Consider the following 25,708-nt stretch of genomic DNA (forward strand, 5'->3'; position numbering starts at 1 on the left):
GTCATTTAATTTTTTTTATCACACGCGCCTATTGACATAGAACATATATTTCTCGTATCAGCAATTTATCAGAGTTAAAAAGAAAAGTGGCGGAGTTTCGCGAAACTCCGCCACATTTTTTTTCCAAGATAAATCTCAGAGACCTCGTTACCGTATTTGGCACACGTCTTTTTGCCGTTAATCGATTTCAATTCAGGACATCTCCATAAATTATAACGACGACTTCTAATTGATTACTGTGCGTTTGCATATAATTAATGAGAAACAAAGAAAATTTAGGATTGAGAGCGCGGCGATGATCAATCAATTCTCTCCATAGCGAGCCGTCGTCCCATTCTGAATTATAGCCCCCAGTTATTACGCAGGGACGAGGAAGAAAAAATGAAGCCAATCAGCAGCGTCAGTCAATCTCGATGCATCGGCCCGGCGATTCACAGTAGTTTTCACGGCTGTTCCGTGGACCGTGGGGGAATTCGGTCGATTTCTTTTCCCGTCGAACGCTCGCGGAGAAAGGACCATTGCGCGTCTCAGCGGCGCCTAATAGAAAAGGGGGAAATCCCGCGGAAAATGCGCCTGTCGGGGAAACGGGGGCTCTTCTACGTGTACTGGGGGCTTTACGGCCGTCGCCGCCACCGCGATCATTTTCCAGCCGCGTGACTCTATTTTGCGGAACGAGCGCGTGGTGTGTCGTTAATGCGGCGCCCGTTGTATACACGGTCTCTTCCTTGTCTCTCTCTCCATCTCATTCTCCCTCTCTCTCTCTCTCTCTCTCTCTCTCTCTCTCTCTCTCTCTCCTCGGAACTTTGCCAAAACGTCGCGTTAATCTCGTTCTTATTCACGCGAGAGATTCCAAGAGAGTTGACAACATTGGAAAGTGCGAGGAAGAGGGAGAGAGACCGGAGAGACGCGAGGTTTCCCGCAGGAGCGAGAGATGAAAGTTTCTATCTTTCCGTGTGTCGCCGTCCCGAAGTATTTCAGTCGTGTCTAGACTACGCGGTTATTTCCCGTGCGTGTTTCTTTATTTTCTCTTTGCTTGTTTCCTGGTCGCGATGCGCTCCTTGCTCTCTCTCTCTCTCTCTCTCTCTCTCTCTCTCTCTCTCTTTCTCCTGTTTCGTCTCGCTTCGCTTCACCTTGCGCTTTCATTCCGCACATTCGTGCAAATCGTACAGCGAAAAGATGAAGACACGCCGAATTACCGAGCAATTGGGCCGCTACCGTCGCTGGAATCGCACGTATGCGAACTATCCCGGTGGGCGAAATGCACAAACGCGAACCGGCGCATTCTCCAGCTCGATTGGAGCAGGAAGTGTCCTGTAAACGTGCTGCAATTCAGCCTTGCTTTTAAGGATGCAAGGTATGCTATTACGTATAACGTACGACAGCTTGAATAAGCAATATAACTATAGTTAACTCGAAAAGAACGAGGGAAAAAAATACAGGGAAAAAATTTATATTAAGACGACCGACGATTTTTTTTAATGAGCATGTACGTTGAATTTAATTTTTTAATAGCCTAAAAATTTCTGAAATATATTCACCTTTTTTCTACATCTCTCTTTAAATACGACGAATTATTTAAGGAATTTTACTTATTTATTTCAAGAAAAACTTTGAAATGTGTGATTGTTATAATATATTTGTTCAATTTTTTCAGTATTAAATATTTTTATAATTAAATATCTTGTGTAAATTGCAATGGAGAAATAATTAAAAATAAATGATGGGATTTCATTAGATACCAAAGAATGAAAGGGGAAAGATATAGGGGAAAAAAAATAATCTTACAACTGACGATTTTTTAAAATAAATGTACAATGTCGAATTTGATGTTTTAATATCCTGAAGATTTCTGAAATATTCACTTTTTTCTTCATCTCTCTTTAAAAATACGACGCACTACTTACTAATTTATTTCAAGAAAAACTTTGAAATATATCATTATTTGTTATAACACGTTAAATTATTTCAATATCGAATTTTATTATAATTAAATGTCTTATGTAGACTGCAATCAATGAATAATTAAATTTGAATGAAGTTTCATTAGACGCTATACGCGTGAATTTATAGCTTCGACAAAATGAGAGTTCACTGTTTACGAAACTCGAAAGATTTATTTCGCTTACAAGAATTTATTTTAAAGCTTTCTTTAATTTTAAAGCGACAGCTGTTACTCTCCTTTCCTTCGCGTATCTCATACCGCAATCCGCTCGACATGACTGCCGCGTCGCGGCCCGCAAACTTCGTTTTGGTCGCTTCTTGCCGAGCCGCGAGCGGCAGCGATCGGCGATGTCCGTCGGCGCAAACTTTCCTCGTTATACCCCGGGTATTCGCGACAAGTACAAGTATTCGGGGTGGCGAGGCGGCGGCACACCCGTCATCTGCGCGGTCTGATGAGAACCGCGGGGTGGCGAAAACTTGCCGCGTCAAGAGAATAGCGTGCGGCGCAGCTGAGACGCAGCGAGGAGAGAGAGCGAGAGAGAGAGAGAGAGAGTCTCACCTCTTTTTTACCTCGCTACTGATCGACATCGATCGATCGTTGCTTCGCCGTCGTCGGCTTCTTCGTCCCGTTCGCGCCTGCCTCCTCCGCTTCTTCCTCCCGATGCCGGGGCATTACCGAACTTGCGCTCGTCGCTTCTTATCGCGGTACGATACCGCTGCAGGAACTGGATATCGTGTTACACTGCAAAAAGGGAATCGCCGAGTTCTACGAGAGTGACATGCCAATTTTTCAAAGTAGAACAGCGTACTTTTATCGTCTCGTATATTAGTACGAGTAGTTTATCCAGAATTACAAAGAACTCTCTCGGAGCTGAAGACTGTATACATAAACAATCTGCAGGACACCTTGCTTAATAATTTTCTTACAAATAAACTCTTTCAAACTAACGTGCAAACGGAAATAATAATGGGAACGTGTACGTCGAATGTATTATTTAAATAACTCGTTCGCGTTGATGAATTCATTTATAGCGTCTTTCGCGGGCTTACGGCCCTGCAAATCCGTGTCGGATTTAAGAGTGGCGCACCGCGCTTCACTTATATAATTTTGATAAAGCCGTCTGTCGGACATTCAGTAGCCGCAGCAGCGGCGGCGGCGGCGGCGGCGGCGCATCCTTCGCCCTCCTCGCCGCGTAATCCTCGAAAGGGCCGTGTTCCTCGACGTGTGGCGGGATTATGCCATCTGCCTTTTCTGACTTTTTACTCGGAGTATACGAGATACAAACCGGTGCGCTCTCTTGAGACGCGGAGAGACGTACACACGTCCATACGCGTTCGCCAGCAGCCGCCAAGAGAAATACGCGCGATCGGCACGTACGTCGTTATTTCTACACACGTCGTGGATTACGGCCGAGGTGTAACCGTCAGGGCGGATTATCCGGAATTGCTGTGGAACGCTACGGGCGATCGTACTGACAGTTCCGTGTCTATTAAATGGAGTGTGCTCATATCCACCCCTCGAGAGAGCAGTTGGACGTTTCGACGAATTTTCGCGATTAAACAACTGGTTTGTGCGGTAACACTCTCTGGTCGTTCTTCGTCAATTTAATAATTGACAGTTAAATAAAACTCCTATTAATATTAATTAATTGGTAATATCGATCAGATTTATGATAAATTAATTGTTAATATTTATTCGTTTATTAATTTATATCACTGAGATAAAAGCACCATCGCTTTTTCGTGACATTTTAAGACCTAAAAGTCATATTATGATAAAATTGAAATGACGAAATCTTCGCTTTCTACGAAACATTCCAAAATTCAATTAGCTAAGTTAAAATTTTATCGAAATGTAATCCACTTCAAAAATATTTGTTCTAAAAAACTTAATGTTTTTAATTTCATTGTAATAATTATATTAGATCAATAACTTCGCCATTCTTTTTTATCTGTAAGAAATCAAGTATAAATTATTCAAGATTTGTCTGCGGACAAAATTATAAAAATTAATCACAAGTAGGCTACGTAAATAAAAGCTGTCATCTGACGTTTGCTTGCAAGTTTGCCGACACTTCGGTAAAAAAAAAGACTTGTTTTTTTTTCGGGCAACTTTTTCCTCTTGCAGTTTCACGCGTTATCGCTCGAAGCTCTTCAGTTGTAAAAAAAAAAATCTGGCAAAAGTTACTTATCCACTGCAACGTGGATGCGCTTCGACCCCGCGGGCGGCTTCAGTTCGCGGCTTCCCTCCCTGGAGGATATGACGTCATCCCCTGTGCGATGCTTGCCGGTGGCGATAAATGGAAAATAAAAGGAGAGCCGCTTGTCGCGCCCTTGTCCGAGCGGCCAGCAGCCCCGGGAATAAATCACGATCGAATTGTTCTCCGGGTGAGTGAAAAGACAGAGAGAGGAAGAGACAGAGAGAGGATTCCCCGACCCTGAATGTCAGGCAAGTCCCTACCGGAAATTAGAATAACGTGAACGATGAGAGACAAGCTGCAGCGGCATCCCACCCTCGGGCGAATGCGTTCGTATCACCGTGGAAATGCACGTCCAACTGCGGCCATTTGTTATGATTTATAACAATTTCCAATTTACTCGCTGAAATATGCAGTTTCTGTCAGAAGCACTTTTAATTAAGCTGCGAATTACGGTCAACGTTCCCATAAATTAAAAGGCATGCACGGGGCACATCTTTTCTAAATGTCTCGTTAGTTATTTTATTATCTCTGAACGCACTACACGGTCTACTGTGAAAAAATGTGTTTAATACGCGAACTGCGCAGGTTGGTCCGACTGTAACAATTCATTAAAGGTGCTCCATGCTTTTCGACAGGAAAACGTGTGGATATGATTTTCTCTTTTTGGATATTGTTTAACCACGATGGGTCGAACGTTGGAACATAGCGTTGTACGGTATATTTCCATTCGTTGCGCTCGTCGAAACTGGGTGAGCTCGGGATTTTCGTTTTTCCTAGTAATGAAGCTGAAAGGGGGATACGTACGCGTACGGGCGTAACGTCCACTGCCGGAGCCACCGTGAAATAAAATGGAAAAAAAAAATCAAATGTCAAATAAAAGAATTAGTCCCGTTATGTTTCATGCCGCGAAGCCGGTCGATCAGATTTTCGCCTGCACGCCGCACATTCGTTCCCCCACGATTTTCGGAAATCCTCCAGCGGACGAGAGCGACGATGTAATTTCATTACGCGTCAAATCTATCGGTCTTTTCGCCCATTCACTTCGACCCGCAGGCATTCGCACACCATGGGGTGGTCCGCCGTTACCGGATGCCCTTTCATCACGCAACCGCGGGAATGAAGTTAGGATAATGATAGATTTGTCCGAACGTCGTTCGAACTACGTATGATTACGAAACTACTTAACGTGGAAAATGGAAACGTTACCGAGCCTCGAAATAGACTAGAAGCCAGGGGGTAGAATGGAACGGACCAGACAGGATGTAAATAAATAGCAATGTTAATAATTCAAAAGCACTACTACCAGTCGTAAATAACAATAATTAATAGTCTGTACGATTTCCCAACTTTATATATATATATACACACACATACCACAAATGATTTTTTTTAAGTATTCTATCTTTATATATATACATACTTATATTACTTAACTTTTATTTTTTAATTCTTATTGAATATACTTTTACAAATCTATTTCTTTGAATATACGCGGAAAAAACAATTTTACTAAAATACAGATCTCAAAACAATTATGTTTGCCAGAAGGTTAAAACGTTTATATTAACGTTATCATGCTTGGATGTGCTATATAATTATTTTGATGGCACAACAAAAAATTATTATTATTTTCTGACCTGTATTCAACAAAATTTTTAAATGTTGCAATAAAATTATTCTTTTTATGTACATAATGAGGTACAAAGATGTAAAAAAAAATGCGTTGTTGACTAACAACCTTGACGTCGATGGAATTATTTTTATATGTACAAGAATTGTAGTTTAGTTGAGATTTAATTTCCACTCCTACCATCGCTGAAAACTTTTTCGCGATCCAGCTAGAAATCGGCTTGCGACCTACTAGTGCCCGTACTTTGGGAATCCCTAGTCTATTGTTTCGAATTTCTCTTTAAGTATCTACGAACAAGATATTGAATGGTGTCGGGGCAACCTATATAGCTATACCGCCAAAGTTCATCCGCAGGCGCAATCCCGAAAACTCATTTTCAGCACGATGCTAACACTTCGTTAGCGGTAACGCTCGGACTGTATAGGGTGTCCGTTACATGGTGATTTTCTAAGTGATTGGTCACAGGATGAAAGTTCTTTTCTCGTAAACTTCAATACTCCGCCAGAATCTTCGAATGAACATTTCGCAGGAATGACTTCGTCTAAAAACGACCTCATTCCTGCAGAGTTGAAACAGCGGCTTGCGATTCGAGGATTCTGCAAGTACACGCTCTTACCTAAAATCGAAACTGCAGTGCAGATTTAAAATGTGTCACGTAGCCGGCGAATAATTGGAGTTTCGAATTTTCGTGCACTTTGAAGCGTGAAGCACGCGAGGTGGAGAGTTCCCGCTTAGATCGAAAAGCCGAACGACTTGTTTAAAGAGTTAAACAAGCTCTTGGTTCTTTAACGTAGCTGTAAGACAAGTTGAAATAGCTATCTCTAGTATATATTTTTCTTGCTCGGCAACCGAAACTGCGCTTGCCATCCATCCTATCGCTGAGAGAGAGAGAGAGAGAGAGAGAGAGAGAGAGGGGGGGGGGGAGAATCGAAGGTGTTTCAGGTATGTGTACGACTTCATAGTTTTCATTGTTTGTGTTTCAGGTCCACCCGGTGAGCCGGGTCCGCCCGGAAAGAGGGGCAAGAAAGGGAAGAAGGGCGATCCCGGGGAGCCCGGTGCGCCGGTGAGTACCTTCGTGCCGATGCTTTGGTATTGCGCAGGGCACGCCGTACATAATTATATACGTATATATACATAAACCCTCCAATATTAGTGCACCGATACATCGCACGTGCAGCTCTGTGTGTGTGTGTGTGTGTGTGTGTGTGTACGTATGCGAGTGTGTTTATTAGGGAGTGCAGCAGCTCCATGCATGAAATAGTAGTTAACGGTACGCGTTATATTATCTCCCCCCTGTGTTCCCTTTTTCTGGACCCGAGACTTTTCGAGTACGCTGACTGGTGACTAATGTAAGTAGTGCGCGCTTTTGCGGGTCTTGCGCGCGCACGCGTGCCCGGTAAAGAGAATTGAAGACACTTCCCCTTCCGCGATGAAGAAGCGGTCTAAAACCGTAAAGTTTAAAGAACGAGCTGAGTGCTACCGTGTATTAATCATGGTGTACGTTATAAACTCCATTTTTCTTCGGGGGAAATCAATTTTTCTTCCTCCTAAGAAAGTAGAAGTTTGTTAGACCGCTCCTGCGGGCGTGTCTTCAATTCAACACGAGTGTTATCGAAAAGTTTCTCGCGTAATTACGCCGGATCGAAAATGTAGCAGCATTCCAGTTGCGGAGCTGGGCTTTATTTGGTGTTTAATTGGTACTTTCCTGTTAGCTGCATCTCTTATAAAGAAATATCGATGTCGGATAAGTCGGATGATTAAAATGCGAAGTTGCAATGTGACTTGCCGTTGTTACATAGTGGAGAAACAAATTTATATTAATCTGACTCGCGCGATACCAACTTACATTATGTCAAGGCGTAATTAATTAGTTGCAAAGTTATATACGTACATGCAAGCGCAACTTATTCACAATTTTGTTTTTTTCATCCCAATGCAAAACTCGAGGACCACAATTCCCTCCTTTAATTTGATTTTATCGTTAAATCTTGTATTTATTTTCCCGACGTAAATGTCCGCCGAATTAAATTTCCAAATTATGAGAAATAATGGATTTAGAGTCGGATCGTTATCTACCGTACTTAATCATCATCGACGTCGAAATTTTGTGCCCGTCGCGACGAGCGGGTTCTCTCTCACACCGGGCTGCAGCGTCGTGGGTGTTCCAGAAGCGCGCGCGATCGGATTTCCCTCGCGATTGGCGATCGAGCGAAGCGCATCGTCGCGTAATCAAAGATCGGATTGGCGGAACACCGGCGGAACGGGGAAGGGGGAACGGGGAACGGATCGGCAAACTCGTGTGCGTGCGCGCGTGCTTATACGGCGCGTGCTTATACGCTCGTGGAATATCTAATTGGCCGGAATAATTATCGGCGGGCGGTAGTGTATACGGGTCCTTACAGCATTACGGGATCGTATACATACGTAGATACATACATATGCGACCCGGGGCCGATAATATCGCGGGCACGATCGGCCGGTCCGCGAAATAATCGCTTTTGCATGCGCGCGAGAGAGTACCCTGAGTAAATCCCCCCTCCCCTACCCCTCCTGCCTTCTCGTGTAAACGAGTTTTTAATTTTTTATACCCCTTCTTACAGGGTGTGGCCGGGACGCCGGGCAAGAACGGTTTTCCGGTATATTATTTTTTATTTTCTTTCTCCACAACACTCCTTCTCGCTTTTCTCTCTCTCTCTCTCTCTTTCTTTCTCTCTGTGTACGTCTGACTGTCGCGTACCCTCACATTTGCATTCGTTTCTCTTTCTTTCTGCCTCTTTCTCGCTGTCACGTATCTTGAACACCACGAACTCTCACCACACTATGTGCATCGAACATAACAGCCATTAAGTACCATTAATGCGTATCTTGTAGCCGCTGATGTGCGATTATTGCTCGTTTGACCTGCTTCTTTATCCGCGAGCTGTCTCTCGATCCTCTTCTCGATACAAGCTACCTTTTTTTATTCTCTTTTTTTTTGTATCACGTACCAGCGCGATTCATATGCGCGATTGAAGCGCGAAATCGGACTCCGGCATTCTCACCTCCAACATTGTATCGCGCGTCGCTTTGACGACTGAAGGTGCAACTGTTATACGAGCCGAGGAAACGGGTTAATTGCATTCTTCGCCCGTTGCAAGTATCACTCTTCGTTTTAATTGCTGGCAATCTTGAGCCGCCTATCAACGTTTCCAATTTACCAAGTATCAAGTTATTCATTTCGATGCAGCTGTAATTGCCAAATGAAAACTCGCGATCGATCGATCTATTTATAGAAAAAAAAAAAAAAATAAAATAAATATCTCTCGACTAGTACCTTGCGAAAGGCTCTCTTTAATAAAAATTAGATCGTATCGGAAAATAAAATTCTTTTGCAGGAATTAATCATTTACAAATACATACGCGATTTGTAAAATTCGATCATTTGATAACGAGTGTTGCGTGTGTTTCCTCTTATTTAAATTGCATGCAATCAAAAATACGTAAATTAGATATGAAAATAACTGACATTTATCTGTCGAGTCTGATTAATCACGGTGGCAATGCGGCGGTATCGAAAGAAATTTAGTATGAATTGGCGCGATGGCGAAATATACCAATTTCGAGATGTGACCCCGGCATCAAATATGAAAGTTGCTCCATCACGATCGAAGCTGCGCGAAATTAAACATTCACGTGTGCCGAATGAATTTTCTATTAACAGCGCTTCCTCGCGATTCTCGCGGCCGTCGCAAAATGTGTTACGCGTCACATCACAGAGAGGATCATGCGAATGCACTTTTGTCACGCCTGGAAGCATAACGGACTCATCACGGTTCTGGTTTGTCGCGTTCGACCGTGTTTATTACATGTTACATACACAAGGAATGAGATTTTCAAGGGCTCGCTCAGCCCGCACGCAATTTTTCACTTTTCCTCGTTCGTCGTTACGGACGCGCGAGCGACGACTGGCACTCACTGGCGGTGTTCTTTCAGGGACCCATCGGCTTGGACGGGCCCAAAGGTGATCCGGTAAGTTCACCGCATAATTTACATTTTAATTTCGTCGTGGCGTTACAAGCGTGCGAAATTAATTGCTTCGTGAAAAAAAAACGCGAGATGCAATATTTTATTTCGCAACGCTTAACGTTCCGAGAATAACACTATTTAATAGAATAATGGTTATGGGCGTGAAAGATCTTTAATCATAATATTTCGTGCGGCGAGAAACCTGTTTTACCAAAATTTATGCTTATAGGCGAGGTGCCATAATAATAAATCCGAACATTTTTTCTTTTTTATCGCGGTCACACACGAGTACGTTCAGACTGTATACGTTGATTTATGAAATTTTTAAACGTTTTATTGCGTCAAGTCGATCGGCACAAAAACAAACGCTAGAAACTACCAAACAATAAATTCAATGATTAAATAGACGAGATATTTCTGAAATTACTTATTTGACCGAACTGTCGATATATCGGCTGATTGTTCATATATATTTTAATCGGCAAGATATAAAATTAGATGTCCTTTCTAGATTTTTAGTCCTTTTAGCGCAGGAGACTTTCTGTCCTATTTGTGAAACGGGGACACATAAGATATTTTTAGGATTGTCTCACGTACACTATTCTCGAATAGGAGATGAACAATTTATTTTAATTTTGTGTCTCTCTCTCTCTCTCTCTTTCCAATCAATTTAAGTTAAATAAGCATTTACACATATATACTGTATATAATATCTATATAGTCATGCGTCAGGGAGGGGGAAGAGAGGACGTCGTCGGAAAAGACGACGATCGAGAAAGCAATGAAATCGAGCGCTCGGAATGACGGACGTAAAGATAATGACACGGGAGAAGGAGAACGAGAATTTTGATATCGAGTTCCCGTCAAATGCAGCTGTTCCTAAAAGGATGAAAACTTTTCCGGTCTACTTCGCGTCACATTTCAGTAGGAATCGGAGTTAGATATTTAATCTTGATGTTTCGAGACACGAGACCCCCGATCGGTGTTCGCGCGAGTCGCAATCCATGATTATAGGTACGCGTTTATCGGTAGGTATACCGAACGCTCCGGATTCGAGTTGTCCTGGCGCTTTTTCTCGGACCCCTTGTTCGCAACAGCTGACGTATGTTGAACGAATTAACCGCAAAAATGCAGGATGATCAATCATGTGGGTGATACATTCGGTGTACCATACGTTTCGCTATCGGACTTGGTTTTTGATGGGCGCGGATCAAATGCACGCAATGAGAATGAAAACGTATCGAAGTTTAAAATCAAATGGAGCATTACGCGGATACGATGCAGATATTTTCGCTGGCATTTATATGGATACGAATTACGAAAATATCGACTAATTGAGAAGATCTTATTGATGCAAATTGGTTAAATAAAGTATTTCTATGGTATTTTAATATTCGCAATGCATAGCATATTGGTAAAAAGAAACATACAGTATTAAAGTTGTAATATTGATCTGCGAGTTTACAGGCGTCGACTTTTTCAACTAGACAACTTTTTTAACATAAAAATAGTATTGGAAAATATCACCATTAATTTCACTTACTTATGAATATATTTACGCAGCGAAAAGGGCTTTTTATCAAAAGGATATACAAAAACGACGCTATTCCGCAGCAACATTATTGCATTGCATAATTTATTCGAATGCAATATACAAATTTATATTATATTTTTTTTCATTACGTGATCATTTTGTGATTAGAGTTATCATAGTTTATTAGTCGTGATTGTAGTGTAGCGATATATAGCAATGTTATTGCATCACGTAACGTCATTATTATAGGGCTAATAAATTAAGATCATCAGCATTGGCAAACAAAAGTAATTTATACGAATGCAATATACAAAATTTACATTGTATTTTTTTTTACGCGCGACCATTTTGTAGGTACGAGTTATTGTGATTTATTGAGACAACTTTGGTCGCGGTTGTAGTGTAGCGAGACGTTCGAATAGGATTGGAAGATGAATCGGATTTTAAATTGAAGATTTGCTCGCTCACTTGCACTCACTTACTCTATTAACTCTGCCGTTCGTCGGGAAGCAGTTACTCGTCTGCGCTCGATCGTTTTCTCGGAGATGCAAGTCCAACTCCTCCAATACGATTCATCGTTCAAACCTATTCATCAACTGGCCTGCTATCACCTTCTTTTCCATCACCTTCCGCTAAACGGACGCAAGGTCGTTCCTCCATCGCCGTCATTTCGTTTATCATTCATAAATGTGTAACAGTCCATACATAGGTAATGGCGACCTGTCCCCATTGAGAAAACGGACATGTGAATCGACACGAGCACAGATTGATTATTCCGCATTCCTTGTTCATCGTATTACATTTGTCTGGTCGTTGCACATGCAGGACGGCTGCAGTGCACGCGAGAGACGTCGCATCGTCGTTGCGCTTTTGGAGTTCTCGATTCCAACGAGAGAGAGAGAGAGAGAGAGAAAGACTAGATCTGTGTACATACGTACTCGCGAGAGGAAAAGAGAGAGAGAGAGAGAGAGAGAGACTAGATCTGTGTACATACGTACTCGCGAGAGGTAAAACGAGAACCATCGCGTCTAACGGAATACGTAAATTCGCGTATTAGGATAGAAGTTCCATAGTCTACGCGGTTCGCTTCGACGACCCGTTGGTACCCTGGCACACGAGATGCTTGCACGAGGCTCGTGCTGGTTACACGAGCCCGGGGTTCTTGTATTATATCCTCGTATATAACACATCCTCGTGTATATGCGTGACTCACGGTTATGCAAGGTCCTCGTGACACGCAAAGTCTTTTCGCATGACAGGTCCTTGTATGCGCGCCGGTGGCCCTTTGTGGCCACCTAGTTTACCTTACCGTAGAGAGAACAGCCTCTGTCTATTCGTGTACACACACGTGCCTGGCGGTGAGTCGCGTATACGTTTGATGTCGCGCAGGATGTCGCGGAATTACCGCTATTTCCCTTAATTACAGATGCTACGTGATTAATTAAGAGGGCTGACGACACGCTAATAAGTGTTTTCGCGATGCGGGTGACCAGATAAAAAAATACAACTTCATAATTGAGAAGCCGAGTGGACTTTAATTGAATGTCGTCATGATTTGAGACACGCAGCCACCAAAGTGCTGCTGCGTGCTAAGAAATAGAAGAAGATTGCGTCTTAATTGAATATTGTCATAATTTGAGGCACGCACTGGGGAGGTGCTGCGTGCTCGGAAATGGAAAGAGATTGTGTCCGATAAAATTTTCATTAAAAAAACAATCGGTTCTTCGAGGAATTTACGAACGATGATTTCAGAACACTATGTACGCTCAGGTTGTACCCGACAGACTGGGGAGAATATACATGAGGACGTGTTGTGTAGTAGGAGATACTGACGTGACTGGATCTCGGTGGTGGCGGTGAGGTACAAACGACAGAGCAAACAGATAGCGGGGAAATGTGTCCGAGAAGAAGAGAAACGTGTGCGATTGAAAAAGAGAGAGAGAGAGAGAAAGAGAGAGTGCGAGATAGGATGGACAGGAGGGAAGGGGAGGGAGAGGGAGAGCAATAAGTGCATTGCAAATATCGCGAGTTGTTTGTTCTGTCGATGGCCGGGAAGAAAGGACCCGCACACGATCGACTCCTTCCTCGCGTTCCTCTCTTTGCCCGGCCGGCGCGTTTTCTTTTTAAACGAGTGTGGCAAACGAGTGTGTACACAGTCGCCGGGGCGACCAATACCTTTCGCGGAGCCGTACTAAGGGTATTCCGAGATTCAAATAACGAATCTGGCGTTTATATCGGATTTCGTGCAAATAGTCGTAGCGCGGGTTACAGCGGTAGCAGTGACTCCGCAATTTGCCTCGGGATCGCGGAGTTTACTCTCCACTCGCCACTCCGGGAGCAGAAGAGAGGGGGGAGGAAAAGATCCGACGCGCAAACACACGGGTTTATCTTCTTGGGAAATTTACAACCGTGCTCTCTGCACTGCGACCTGACTCGGACGAAATATTAAATCGCGATTTTGGCCCTCGCTGAATCGGAATCGTCCTCGTACGTCCGCGGGTTTCGCGAAGTTCCGAAATTTTATGCAGGTTCTCTGAATTAAGGTATGTCTCGGGAGGATACTCGCCGCACGATAATACAGTTCTCGTCGTGCATTGATACAGCAGTACGCAGAAATGGATCCGAATAAATGCGATGGAATAGGAATGATTCGGTTTTTTTACGATTCGAGTTTTTGACCGGATACTCTCACTGCGGAGCACAACTGTAGATTAAATCTATGATCCTAGCGCAATATTTTATACTCGATAAAAAAAATGCAATTTGGTTAAAAATCTTCTCTTCTTCTGAGTCAATTCGTTTGATAATTTTATGTTTTCATTTTTTTCCCTTTTTTTCGTTATGAAGAGAGACGTAATACAATAAAAAGTACAATTGACGTTGCTTTCAAATCTATTGGCATGAATTGTAGCGAGCATTTGTATCTATCAAGTCTACATTGATACAAGTAATTGTGTTTGTAAAGTTACGGTAGTTAAGGGCTAATTGTGTTGCGTGAAGTTAAAGTAGTTAAAGACTAATTATGTGTGTTTTTATGGAAGAATAATTTACGAGGAGATTAAAGTGCGAAGGCTCGCGCGCAGCATCCAACTTCCTCGCAAATTTTAGAAAGGAAAATTATTTCGAAAGAAAATCTCATTTAATTTAATAGCGAAATCTGCAGAATCTCCGTACAGACATTTTGAAGCTATCGGATATCTCTCTGAAAACTGGAACGTGCGCCAGAATTCTTAATTAAAGCTGAAAGTGTCTTCATAGTGATTCAACGCGCAAAGTTGATATGAAAACGAAATCTCGGCGCATCTAACATTTAACATTGATCAAAAGCGGAAGATGGTAAAATCCCTTTATAAAATATTGCACGAAATTCCGGAAAAAATTGCACTTTTCTCTCGGAGTTTTATAGCTTGCTTCCAAATTAGAGTTAATGTTCAACAAGAGCCAAGAGGTATTTGATCGCCGTACAGTTATGATACAACAGAGAGAACGCTCATTTCGAAAAAGGTTGTTGTTCATTCTGTTTATCGTGTCGTTGTTACAACTCTTGCGTAATACAGAGCTGTTTTGTTCGCAGGGCCGACCAGGCGACAAAGGGCAGAAGGGCGAGCTGGGCAGCCCCGGATTCGACGTCTTGTCCGCAGTGAAGGTATCTAAGCTACGCTATCTGGCGCGGAGTAAAGCAATATCCGCCGGCGCACTCGTAACGCGAAAATGCGTGCCGCGCGTTCTCTCATTTCTCGCCCTGCAACCTCCGTCGCCGTTCTTCAGAGAGCAATCTCGTAAAGCCCCGTGTGTACCAGGGGGCGTGTGGTACTGCCAGCGCGCCGCGCCAGGCTGACGCACATTGCAGAGAGCGGAGAGAGAAAGAGGCGAGAAGAATACGGGATAAATCCTGAAAGGACGGCGCGCGGAAGGTGCGCGGGCGCGGAAGGAGTAAAACGATATTTTCATCGCGCGTAAAGCTGCAAATCCCATTTTACGTGGTAAAAGTGCACTCGAGCGGGAACGTTATTAACGCCTTCTCGATCGCGTCGCCGTGAAGCGTCAAAGGACCGACGATTAATCGAATAAATTATACGGATTTCGTGATTTCAGTCCGAAGAATTTCAAAAATATCAGGAGCGAGTCGAAGCGAAGAAATTAGTGTCACGCGCAGAGGGGAAGAAGCTCCCTTTGGTGCGATTCGAGGGATAGAACGAGGACTCTTTTATAACGAATCCTCCGGGAAATCATATAACCGAGGCTCTCTCCGGATGGCCTAATTCGCCACCGCGTTTATCCGTGATAATTAAATCTCAGCTCTTGCGCGAAAGCGAGATTTGTAAAATCGCTAAAGCATCTGAAATAACATTTCACGCGGCAATCCTGCGTCGTATAACGAACACCCGACGTTTTGTTTAATCTGTCGCCGTTTTCTTTTTTTTCCTCCTTTTTTTGAGGTCGAGAAGACGAGGCTTCTTTATTCCGCTCGAGCACACTTGCGCGCATCGCGTCGATCGCGCGCATCGCGTCGATCGCGTGCGATTTCTTTCGCAAAGTGTCACACGACAAGAGGGCATCTCCTTCTGTCGTCGTCGTAGTAGTAGTAGTAGTAGTAGTAGTAGTAGTCGTCGTTGTCGTTGTCGTCGTCGAGTTCGAGAACCTAGCCAGCTTCGCCCTGGAGAAGTCGAGCGATATTCACCCGACCGATTTCATTGCACGGGAACAACGCGTGCACAACGCAAACGTCCGTGCACATGCATATGCATATACGCTCGTGTCCAGGGCGAAATCAAGCGAGGCTCCGCGTTCTCTCGATCCAGCGTGCAACAAGCGCGTCCGGTGTATCGATCAAATGCGTTTGCCGCGCGACGACGAGCACATCGCGCGCGGAGTCCGTGTGCGACGAAATCCAGAGACGATCGATAATTAAAGGAGGTTATACAATTCGAAAAGTCTCAATATTTTTCTAACATTCGTTTTCTCGCTCGAATAAAGATTTATTTCGAATGCATCTAATCGATAGATGCAGTTGTCTTATAACGAATTCGATTAGACTCACTAGCGTGCACCGATGCTTATTAAAGCTGTCGTATACACATCGATGTATTTTAAAATGGATTAAATTGCGAAAAAATCCTTAATATACTTTATTATGCCGTTTGATATATATTTTATCATTCGAGATATTTGCATTTTATTTTTACGCTTAGATTAGATCAGTGTATAATAGTTTTAAAGTGCACCAGTGCGCACTAGTGCAGTCCAATCGAATGCGCTATTAGATATTAACCCTCCGCAGACAACTTGAGTCATATCGATGCAATCCTCTTTCCCATTTCTATTTCAAATTCGAATATGTACAAAAAAAGTAAAAAAAAAACATTTCATATACAATGGAGCCTTCCATATCCGAAGTTCCATTATTTGAATACTTTAATATTCGAACGTTCTACTATCCGAATGCCGTAACATATTGTGAAATTAATTTTGTTTTCTTTACGCAAAGAATACAAGTTCTTTTGAATTTATAAAGTCTTTTTTGTTAAAAATTTAAGTTTCTCTTTGAATAAATGAAATTTAATAAAAATGCGTTTATTCTATCATCCGAAAATTCTCTTATTCGAACAATTTTATCTCCCTATTATTTCTGATATGAGAGGCTTCATTGTAATTATGAGTATTCCTAAATGTTGAAAAGGACCAAATGGCCTAAAGAATTATACCAGAATTATTTCAAATTCTTCAAAACCCCAAAATCCTTTGGGAAAAAAAAACAATCGTCTACCAATTACTTAAGTAATCTGATTAAGCAGTGTGAAAAACAGAGTAGTCTGCGGAAGATTAAAGAAAGAAGCAACAATTAATTTAATTTTCAAGTAATTAGACGCTCTCAGAAGTTTTGCAAATGAAATTGGTCGAAAGTGATATTTTATTTTATGCACTTGCAGTACGAAGGAAGGTAATAATTCGCACAGTGCAAACATTTGTCAATTAAATAATGGTAAGAAGATTATCGTCGTCCCGGGCAAAAATTGCGCCAGCTGTTGCGCGCGATTTGTCGTCGTGAAGCTCGTCCACGACGTTCCGCACGTTCGAACGACGAGCAGCGAAAAACGAACGATCGCGATCCGTCGCGCGTCATCCGTCAAAATGCAGACGGCGGCGCAGAATCGACGTGATTGCCTTAGCCCGGTGAACCCGGTGAACGCGCTGGGCGCGAGAGAGAGAAAAAAAAGAGAGAATCAATCTCTCGCGCGTCGCGCCTCTTTCCCGCACGCGGACTCCGCCTGTCGTGAAAAACGAATTTCACGCAAAAAAAAATCTGTTTCGCGTTCGCTCGCCCGTCGGCCGCCAACAGCCAACAGCAACGCGACATCACAGTACGAGAATAAATAAATAAACCTTGCCTTTTTTCTCGCCTACGGGTCAATGCACAGGGATTGGGGTTAAAGAGGTCGGTGACGACGCTCCGCGGCGGGACGCTCGGCTACGCGGAAATCGTCGCCCTCAAGGTAAACCGACCTCCTCCTCTTCGGAAGGCGCGACACGCTTCTCGGTGTCGCGATCCGGACGGACGTCCTCCAATTCCCTCAATCGCATCCCCGCTGTTTCTTACATCCGTCATCTCGTCATTGTCCAAACACTGCCGTAGTCGTCGTCGCTTCTTCTCTTCTTCTTTTCATCCCTCGTTCCAACTGTCCACTTTTCCCATCGCCCATCCCCTGTTATACCACCTGTGTGTCAGTCTTTTTTTTGTGTCCGCGCGTCGTCGCATACAATGCGGATGCGCGACAGGCCGGATCTCGTCGTCCAGTTGTTCTTTAGCTAGTCGTTGCCTCGTGCGGTGCTTTCGGTGTAGCGTTCTCTCGTTGGTTTTATACGAAACGAAGCGCGTCGTCGATGCTCGATCGAATCGGGATCTCTTCTTTCTCCGCCGATCATCGATCCCTCGAGTTTACTGTTCAATGTGCTCTCGGAATTTGTCTTGAGACATGTACAGGAAAGCAATTGGGTATAAGAATATCGATGCGCATAATACGTTACAGCACTTACCACGTGCTATTGATCATGATCGAACGATAATGAGAGATCGCTGAACGGACGGCCATCGGCGACGCACTCTTTCATTTTTTGGTTTTTGGTTGGTAATGGTGTTTACTTTAAGTTACAGTATTTAGGTATATCTCTGGGCATGCCTTGGATTCGGAAGAGCAGTGAGATACGAGAACCTTTATCTCCCCACCCACCCACCCCGCCTTCTGAAAAAAAAAAAAAAATCGCGTGAAAATTTTCCCCCATACGTTTCCCGCCCGATCGAAAATCGTCTGATCCCCCTCCCCCCTCCCCCGTTCTTGTCTTGTAGCGATTTGGTTTTTTACCCGTAGTGTTGACCTACTTTTAGGATCTTCAGGAGAAAGGGGTTAATATCTCAGCGCAGAACATCATACCACTGAAAGTAAGTGCGCCTGCTTTACGGGAGTTTCCCCTATTTCCTTCCCCCCTTAACGTCGAACCCTCGACGAATGGTGCTCGATTCGCGTTTTGCACCGGGACACTTCGGCTTTTGGAAAAAGAGTAATTTTATTTTTACGCTTTTCATAAATTTAGAACTGTGTATCAAAATCGCTGATTATTATTCGATATTTTAATCGAGAACGTAAACGTCGTCCGCATTTCATTATCGTTAAGACGTTAAACTCTCTTCAAGCTACACTGACATATTTTAATTAAAAAGAAAGAAAGAAAGAAAGAAAGAAAAATATCGCAAATTAACTTAAATATTTTAAAAACTTATCTTTTGCTTATTCATACTTTCCCGAGGACACTTTCGAACGCCACTGAGCTCATTCTAAATTCGCCGGTGAAAGTGGAAAATGCACCGCTGAAACGAGCTGTCGCGCAGCAAAGAAGTTGCAAAAGTTTACTCACCTCGGAGGAATCCCCGGGGCGATTTAATTCCACCTTTCTCCGAGATTGCGAACTTAGTTCTCGCCTGGCCGTCGCGACAACCGGAAGTTGTCCGGGGGGAGCTTATTTATCGGTCGGATAGCCGATACCGAACGCGCGCTCCCTGTCCTTTAATCGCGTATAGAGGAATTTTGTCGCGGTCGACGCGGCTTCACGCTGAGCACCGTTCGTCCGAGGGAACGGACGGGGCGCGAACACGGCGAAGGGAAGTTTTCGAGCAGTTGTTACCTCGGAAGATCGCACGAGCGATCGGATCGAATCATCCCGCTGTGCTCGCGCCGTATCGACGTTCGCGAGGTTCGCTAGACCCTTTACAACATACCCTTTTTACTTTACGGTTCGATACCTCCGTTCTTTCGCCCCATCTTCCCTTTCTCTTTCTCTCTATTCTGACTCTCTTTATCTGAGGGGGGGTCGTGTACAAGTTACCGCGCGCCTCGTACACCATCCCGGCAATCGATTGTTCCGATACGCGAAAGGAAAGACCACGGAGGGAAGCCGCCGTTTTGCCATTCCGCGATATTCCATCTCGGGCGAATGCAAATCCTTCCGCGAAAGGCACAGGCACAGCCTCTTGGCTCAGCTGCTGCCGCTGTTGCTGCTTGTCGGTGTCGAATTCGTATTCCTCGGAAAGATCGGAGACTCGGTCGGATAGTAGTGGAGTGCCAACAGCACGATATCCTATACTCTTTCGGAGTAAGAGATGGAACCGGTTCCCCCTCGTACGTCTTGTACATCCGCTCCGCGCTAGTGCTTTGACTTGGCACGACGGCGGCTTCCACGAGCGCCGTTTGGATTTCAAAGGGGATATCGTTCGAGACGCATCGCTTTATCAAATTCCGAAGGCGGAAGATTTTTAGAATTACAGTTTCACAACGTCGAAATTTTCAGAGTCGAATTTATAGTCGAGGAAGTTTCAGATATTCGGCTACGCTGACGAAGGAATTTCCAACTTGAATTTTACGACGAAAGAGATTCAGATTTGAATTTTTTTTTTGTAATACGGGCTATCACTCGCTTAAATTTCATCCGAGATATCTGTTATAAATTTTTACGAGAATCAAATTAGCTATTTTTACTGCAACAAACTATATATATGGGAGAATTGCCGAATGCATACTACTTTTTTATTATATTTCGTATTTGGATGCAAATCAAAATTCGATGTTTCAGTCATCAGTTATCTATTATTACATGATAAACCGTTCAGTAATAACAAATTAATTTGTTGTAAGCTTTTTTATAACATGTTGTGAAAAGTGAGAAAACCGATCGCCTAAAGCGTACCATCTCTTAAATTGTATTGCAAATATTAAATTTACGAATTAAAATAATTAAAAATATAAGGAACCATTGACTAATATTTATTTTATTAATAATTTATCGAAAAAGCAATAAAATTCAATAATTAATTAATGATAATAATGAAAAGGAAGAAATACCGGAATAAAAATAGCTTGAATTTATTGTTGTGATTAACTTATTTTTATTCATAGCAATTACTAGTTTTATTATTATTATTACTTATCAATTTTACGTTAATATCATTCCTCTATAGTAAGATTTGTGATAGTACAAATTAGGAAACTTGATAGAGTTTATAACAATCAATTTAATTTTTATAATAATTCTAAATATGTATACACAACGAATGTAAAATATTCTACATGCTTTTTTTTATGAAAGTATAACAGTTCAAAATAAAATTGCATGATTACGTTATTATCAGCTATATAAGTTGATGAAAAATTTATATCAGAGGTATCTAATTTTCTAAAATGCTGATAGCATGCATAAAATAAAATAAAGTCTGTTAAATTTTTGTCTATATTACTTATTTTTTTACTTTTTATTTTTGTCACTAAATGTTGCTTATATGAGGTAAAAATATAAAATATTTAATAGGTACGCATTCAGCAACTTTTCCCTATATTCGTAATAATAAGTTCTGGTGAAATACTGACAGAATTTTCAAGATTTACTTGGTAGAATATATATATATTCACTATTATTATTAACGACATTTCTCGAATAAATCTTCGTGATGATTGAGTTTTGCATTCGACGCGACATGCAGGCAAGGTGTGTCAATAGTAAAAAAAACAAAACGAAGAAACATGTACGTGAGGAAAAAAACGTCCGAAATTCACCAACGCCTCCGCGAGAGGAAATTTTACGCGAGAAGCGTGGATTACGTGGTCGCGTAGCCGCGAAAAAATCCCGGTGGGAACGCGCGCGAGAAAAAAAAAGGTTGGAAGAACGGGGAAAAAAAGCACAAACGCTACGTTGGCGCACATAAGGCGCGAGTAAAAAATGCACGACCCCGCCGCATCCGTCCCGCATGCCGATGCGAAAATCGCACACGCGCCCTTACAGACGAGGCGCGTGCGTGCGTTGCATGATACTATTTTGTAACATCTGCAGTCTATCCTGTTCTCTTTCTCTCTGTGCCGTAGTGCGATGCGTGTGTATGCGTGCGTGTGTTTGTACGTGTGCGTTTAGCCAGCCACCTACGCACGTGCGGGTGTGCTCCACGTGTGTGTCCACCCCGCTGGATGAATGCGCGGGCGATTTATAGCGCGTAGGTGGTATCCGTAGACTTGCCTGTGATCGTATCGCAGTCGCATGATCGCACGATGATGGTGTATTGATGTAGCTGTCGGGAATGAGTGAGTAACTGCTGATCTCCTCCGGCAAGCGTTGGTCAACCGAAACCCAAATATTCGATAGAACGAGACGAGATGGTTATCCCGATTAGCTCGCGTCGAAATCCGCGTTATTAGATGCACGGCATTTAAAAGGAAAGGGATGTCGCGATGAAGAAAGCGCGATTGCACCGAAAGTCGCGATTCATTTCGAAGTGGCTGCCGCGAAAAGTGTACTTGCTAAAAGAGAAGCGCGCTTGACCTGTTTCATTCAATATAATCGCGATTGTGAGCATCGATAGAGACGCTTTTGAAGATACAAGCGCTTTGTAATATATTTACATGACAATAAACGTGTGCGCTTGACACAATAGCAGTGATAATGCATAAGCGACCGCGGAATATTGGAAGGGCTGGTTAACCATAATGAGTTAAATTTCCTTTCTCTAGCGATCTACAGCTAGATCTACGTTCGAGGATACAATAATGAACGCTTACCGCAGTTAATTAGCCTGTTAAAGTACCGTATTACGTCTGAGTATTCATGAGATACGAGAAGTTTGTCGTTCTTATGCTTTCCCGTTTTTTCGCGTAGAAGATTGCGCGGAAATAAAGTTAAAGTGAAATATTCTACGCCGATTTAATTAGTCGTGTCTAAGCGAGATTCATTAAACAACTTGATGTTTGTTACATTAGAATAAACAAAAATTTTGTTTAACTAAAGCCTCTGAAAATCTCTTATAATAATATGTCGTATTCTATTCTAAATGTTAAAGAATCAATATATTTTTATAATTGAACTTTTTAATTATAGTTAATTTTATAGATAATTATTTAACTTCATTGTTTTGGTTAAATTAAGGCATATTAAGGAGCAATGATGACTTGGTAGGAAGGATTTAAAGTAACTCAAATTGGATACAATTTGACATTAGAAATTTAACAGTAACGAATAAAATGATTTTTGAATGATTTAAAAAATTGTTCACGTTCATAATTTTTTAATTCTTTTTTATAACAGAAAAAAAAATTTAAATCACTTTTAGACACGACAGAATTCTCTATTTGTCTACTCGCATGAATATTCAGACCTATTTAATTACGGCTCTCGGTGGTGCGTCGGGCCTCTATCGTTTCCAGCCGTACATGCCGGGAGAGAAATTAAAAAATAGGCTGCGCGCCGAAGTTATTCTATGCTATAGCCCCCCCCCACCTTTTTTTTATTTCCAGCCATGAAACATGTTGCCCTCGCGCAAAATGCCCGCCACGACCGCGTATATCTCCGAAAACGCGTCTCGACGGGCTATTCCGGTTGAGTTTTCATCCGCGGGGGCACCTGCGCCCCCGGGATATGTGTACGCGCGTGTACATACGTCTGGCGCATGCATGCCGCGTGTCGTAGACTCGCGTGTCGTAGACTTCTCTCTAAACGTTGCGCTGCTCGTACATTTCTGTCTGCCTGGGCATATGTGCGTATGTATGTGGTGTCCCGCTGTATACGCACCGAACGACGATCCATCGTTATTTGTCTCGGCCATCATCCGGCTGGGGATGCGTCGCGATCGCATGCATGCGCATGCTGCACGTATGTGGTCGAGTCGCGACGCGCGTTATCGCACACCTATCGTCTTCCTCGCGTTGTCTCCCGCGAGCGCATATAAACACGTGTTCTCCGTGCGCGCATTTGCTAACGGGGGTGGTTGCTCCGGCAGGGGAGAGGCTGCTCTCGGCCCGCTGATGTGTCTCTCCGGTCGTGACAGAAATTAATTGCTCGCTCGTATACGCGCGGGGCTGTCTCATCGCCGCTGGAAAATGCTGTTTCAATAGCCGGGCCTTCGACGAACCGCGGCATTCATCGTCCCGAATGCGTTTGATGAAGGGTCTAATTAATATTTGACCCGCGAGAGCACGTCTATAGTATTCCGCATATGACACGTACTGACAGCGATATTTTTTCCACCGTCGTATAACGCGGCCGCGCATTATTAATTATTAAAAATAATTTTGCTCATCGGGTAGTTTTAACGGAATTTTACTTCAATAGAAATTCTAAAATATTTGTCATTTTATTATCGAGATATTTAATTTGGGCAAAATTGACAAATAATTTGACCGTACGTTCTGAACTGCCATCGGATTTCCCCGGGCAAGAAATTCACCGATGAATTTCTCTCCGATGACAATAAAATGTATAAAAATCGGGAATTAATTAAACGTTTTCACAAAGATACATCCTGTTGCGTAAAACTAATTAAAAATATAATCAAAAGTTATCTCTCTCTCTCTCTCTCTCTCTTTTATCTTACACCTTTCCACTCTTTCTGTTTCGTTAAATTACTTTACTTCGGGAATAAGTACCAATAGCTGCAGAGAAGAAAAGATAAAACTTGCTCGCTTAAAGATATTTCAAAATTGCCTTCGAACTTATCGCACCGCGATTTTAGCTCCGGATCCGGACAATGGACATCGTCTTTTAACGCGCTCCCCGGCACGTCTCGGAAAGTTTTCTACATTACGTCGAAAACGATCGCGCGAAAGTATCCATGGAAGAAAGAAACGATCCTAAAGAGGCCATCACGAAGGTGTTTCTTCGCGGGATCCGGTTACACCTCTCGAGCATCTTTCGGCGTCTTCTTACGAGGGAGATAATGAAAAATTTTCTCGCGCTAAACGAAAACTCTTCAAGCCGCGTTATCGCGCCGTCGCGTCGGAGTAGCTCCCGCGTAGTATAATACGATAATACGGTAAAAAAGTCCATTCCGTATAACTCGCTGTTGTAGCTCGCCGCATCGTGAAACCATAAATCCGCGCGAAGAGCAACCCCGAACCCCCGTGTGCACGCCGAGAGATCTTTCTCGTTTCCATGCACTGTTCTCTCGCGAATTCTCCTTTTTCCTGCGTCCACCCGCCAGTCCACATACTCTTCCTCTAATATATCTCTTTCTCAGTCTCTGTCTCTCTCTTTCTTTCTCTTTTCTCTCTGAGGTCTTTACTAACTTCGTCTACCTCTTTATCTCTCTGGCTCTGTCTATCTTGGCTCTGTCTATCTTTCGTTCTCTCGCTCTCCTATCTACTTCTTTTTACTCTTCCGCCGTCCTCATGTACGCTCACCCGAGAGATCGTACACCACACATACGGCTCTCCTTCTTCTTTGACCCTCCCCTCTTCTTCTCTCTTCCCCTCGTCGATTCCCCGTCAGTCCGTGGCACAAACCGACGAGTACCGAGAGACACTCTTGTGTCGAGGGCTCTCGCCGGAGAGAAAAGCCGTAACGACGTAACGCTCTTGGGACGTAACAGGGAGAGCCGGGTGAACCCGGGCCGCCGGGACCACCCGGTCCGTCAGGAGCCGAGGGTCTTCCCGGACACGAGGGCAGACAGGGGATTCCGGGCGAGGTTGGCGCACCAGGGGAGAAGGGCCCGCCCGGGCCGATCGGACCCATCGGCCCGACGGGCGCGCCAGGACTTCCAGGTCCCAAGGTGAGTCCGAGAGATTAATCCACGCTGTATCTCCAGTTACACATCGCCGTCGACCATCCTCCTCTTTCGGACATCGAGGTATCAAATGTCATCCATTTCCCTAGATTTCAAGAGCTTTTCTTGGTCAGCGCGATTCTCCTCTTCTTTCTGGCGTGACAGGTGCATCCCGTCACAAAAGGGGTGAAAGTAACATTCTCTTGATGGAGAACGCATCGACATTGAAAGGATGAGAGAATAAGAGATTCTATTTTTTTTTTAATCTTTTCTAGTATCACTTTTTCAATAAGTATATATTAAAATACTATAAAAGAAATATCCTACAA

The 25,708-nt window shown here is 43.2% G+C and overlaps 1 protein-coding gene across 15 annotated transcripts in view; it reads left to right on the forward strand.

Moving 5' to 3' along the window:
- LOC105201442 (collagen alpha chain CG42342) overlaps positions 1 to 25,708 on the forward strand; it is a 158,064-nt gene that overhangs the window by 94,879 nt on the left and 37,477 nt on the right. For 9 of the 15 annotated variants that reach the window (XM_039448401.1, XM_039448402.1, XM_039448407.1 and 6 more), the window contains exons 2-8: positions 6,756 to 6,835; positions 8,373 to 8,408; positions 9,745 to 9,780; positions 14,886 to 14,957; positions 17,719 to 17,805; positions 18,696 to 18,749; positions 25,206 to 25,385. In XM_039448401.1, the coding sequence (XP_039304335.1) occupies positions 6,756 to 6,835; positions 8,373 to 8,408; positions 9,745 to 9,780; positions 14,886 to 14,957; positions 17,719 to 17,805; positions 18,696 to 18,749; positions 25,206 to 25,385 (545 nt within the window). The remainder of the gene's footprint in view (positions 1 to 6,755; positions 6,836 to 8,372; positions 8,409 to 9,744; positions 9,781 to 14,885; positions 14,958 to 17,718; positions 17,806 to 18,695; positions 18,750 to 25,205; positions 25,386 to 25,708) is intronic. The other 6 variants (XM_039448411.1, XM_039448415.1, XM_039448408.1 and 3 more) reach the window with 5 other exon arrangements.

Source organism: Solenopsis invicta, chromosome 4 (genome assembly GCF_016802725.1).
Source record: "Solenopsis invicta isolate M01_SB chromosome 4, UNIL_Sinv_3.0, whole genome shotgun sequence".
NCBI classification, from domain to species: domain Eukaryota; kingdom Metazoa; phylum Arthropoda; class Insecta; order Hymenoptera; family Formicidae; genus Solenopsis; species Solenopsis invicta.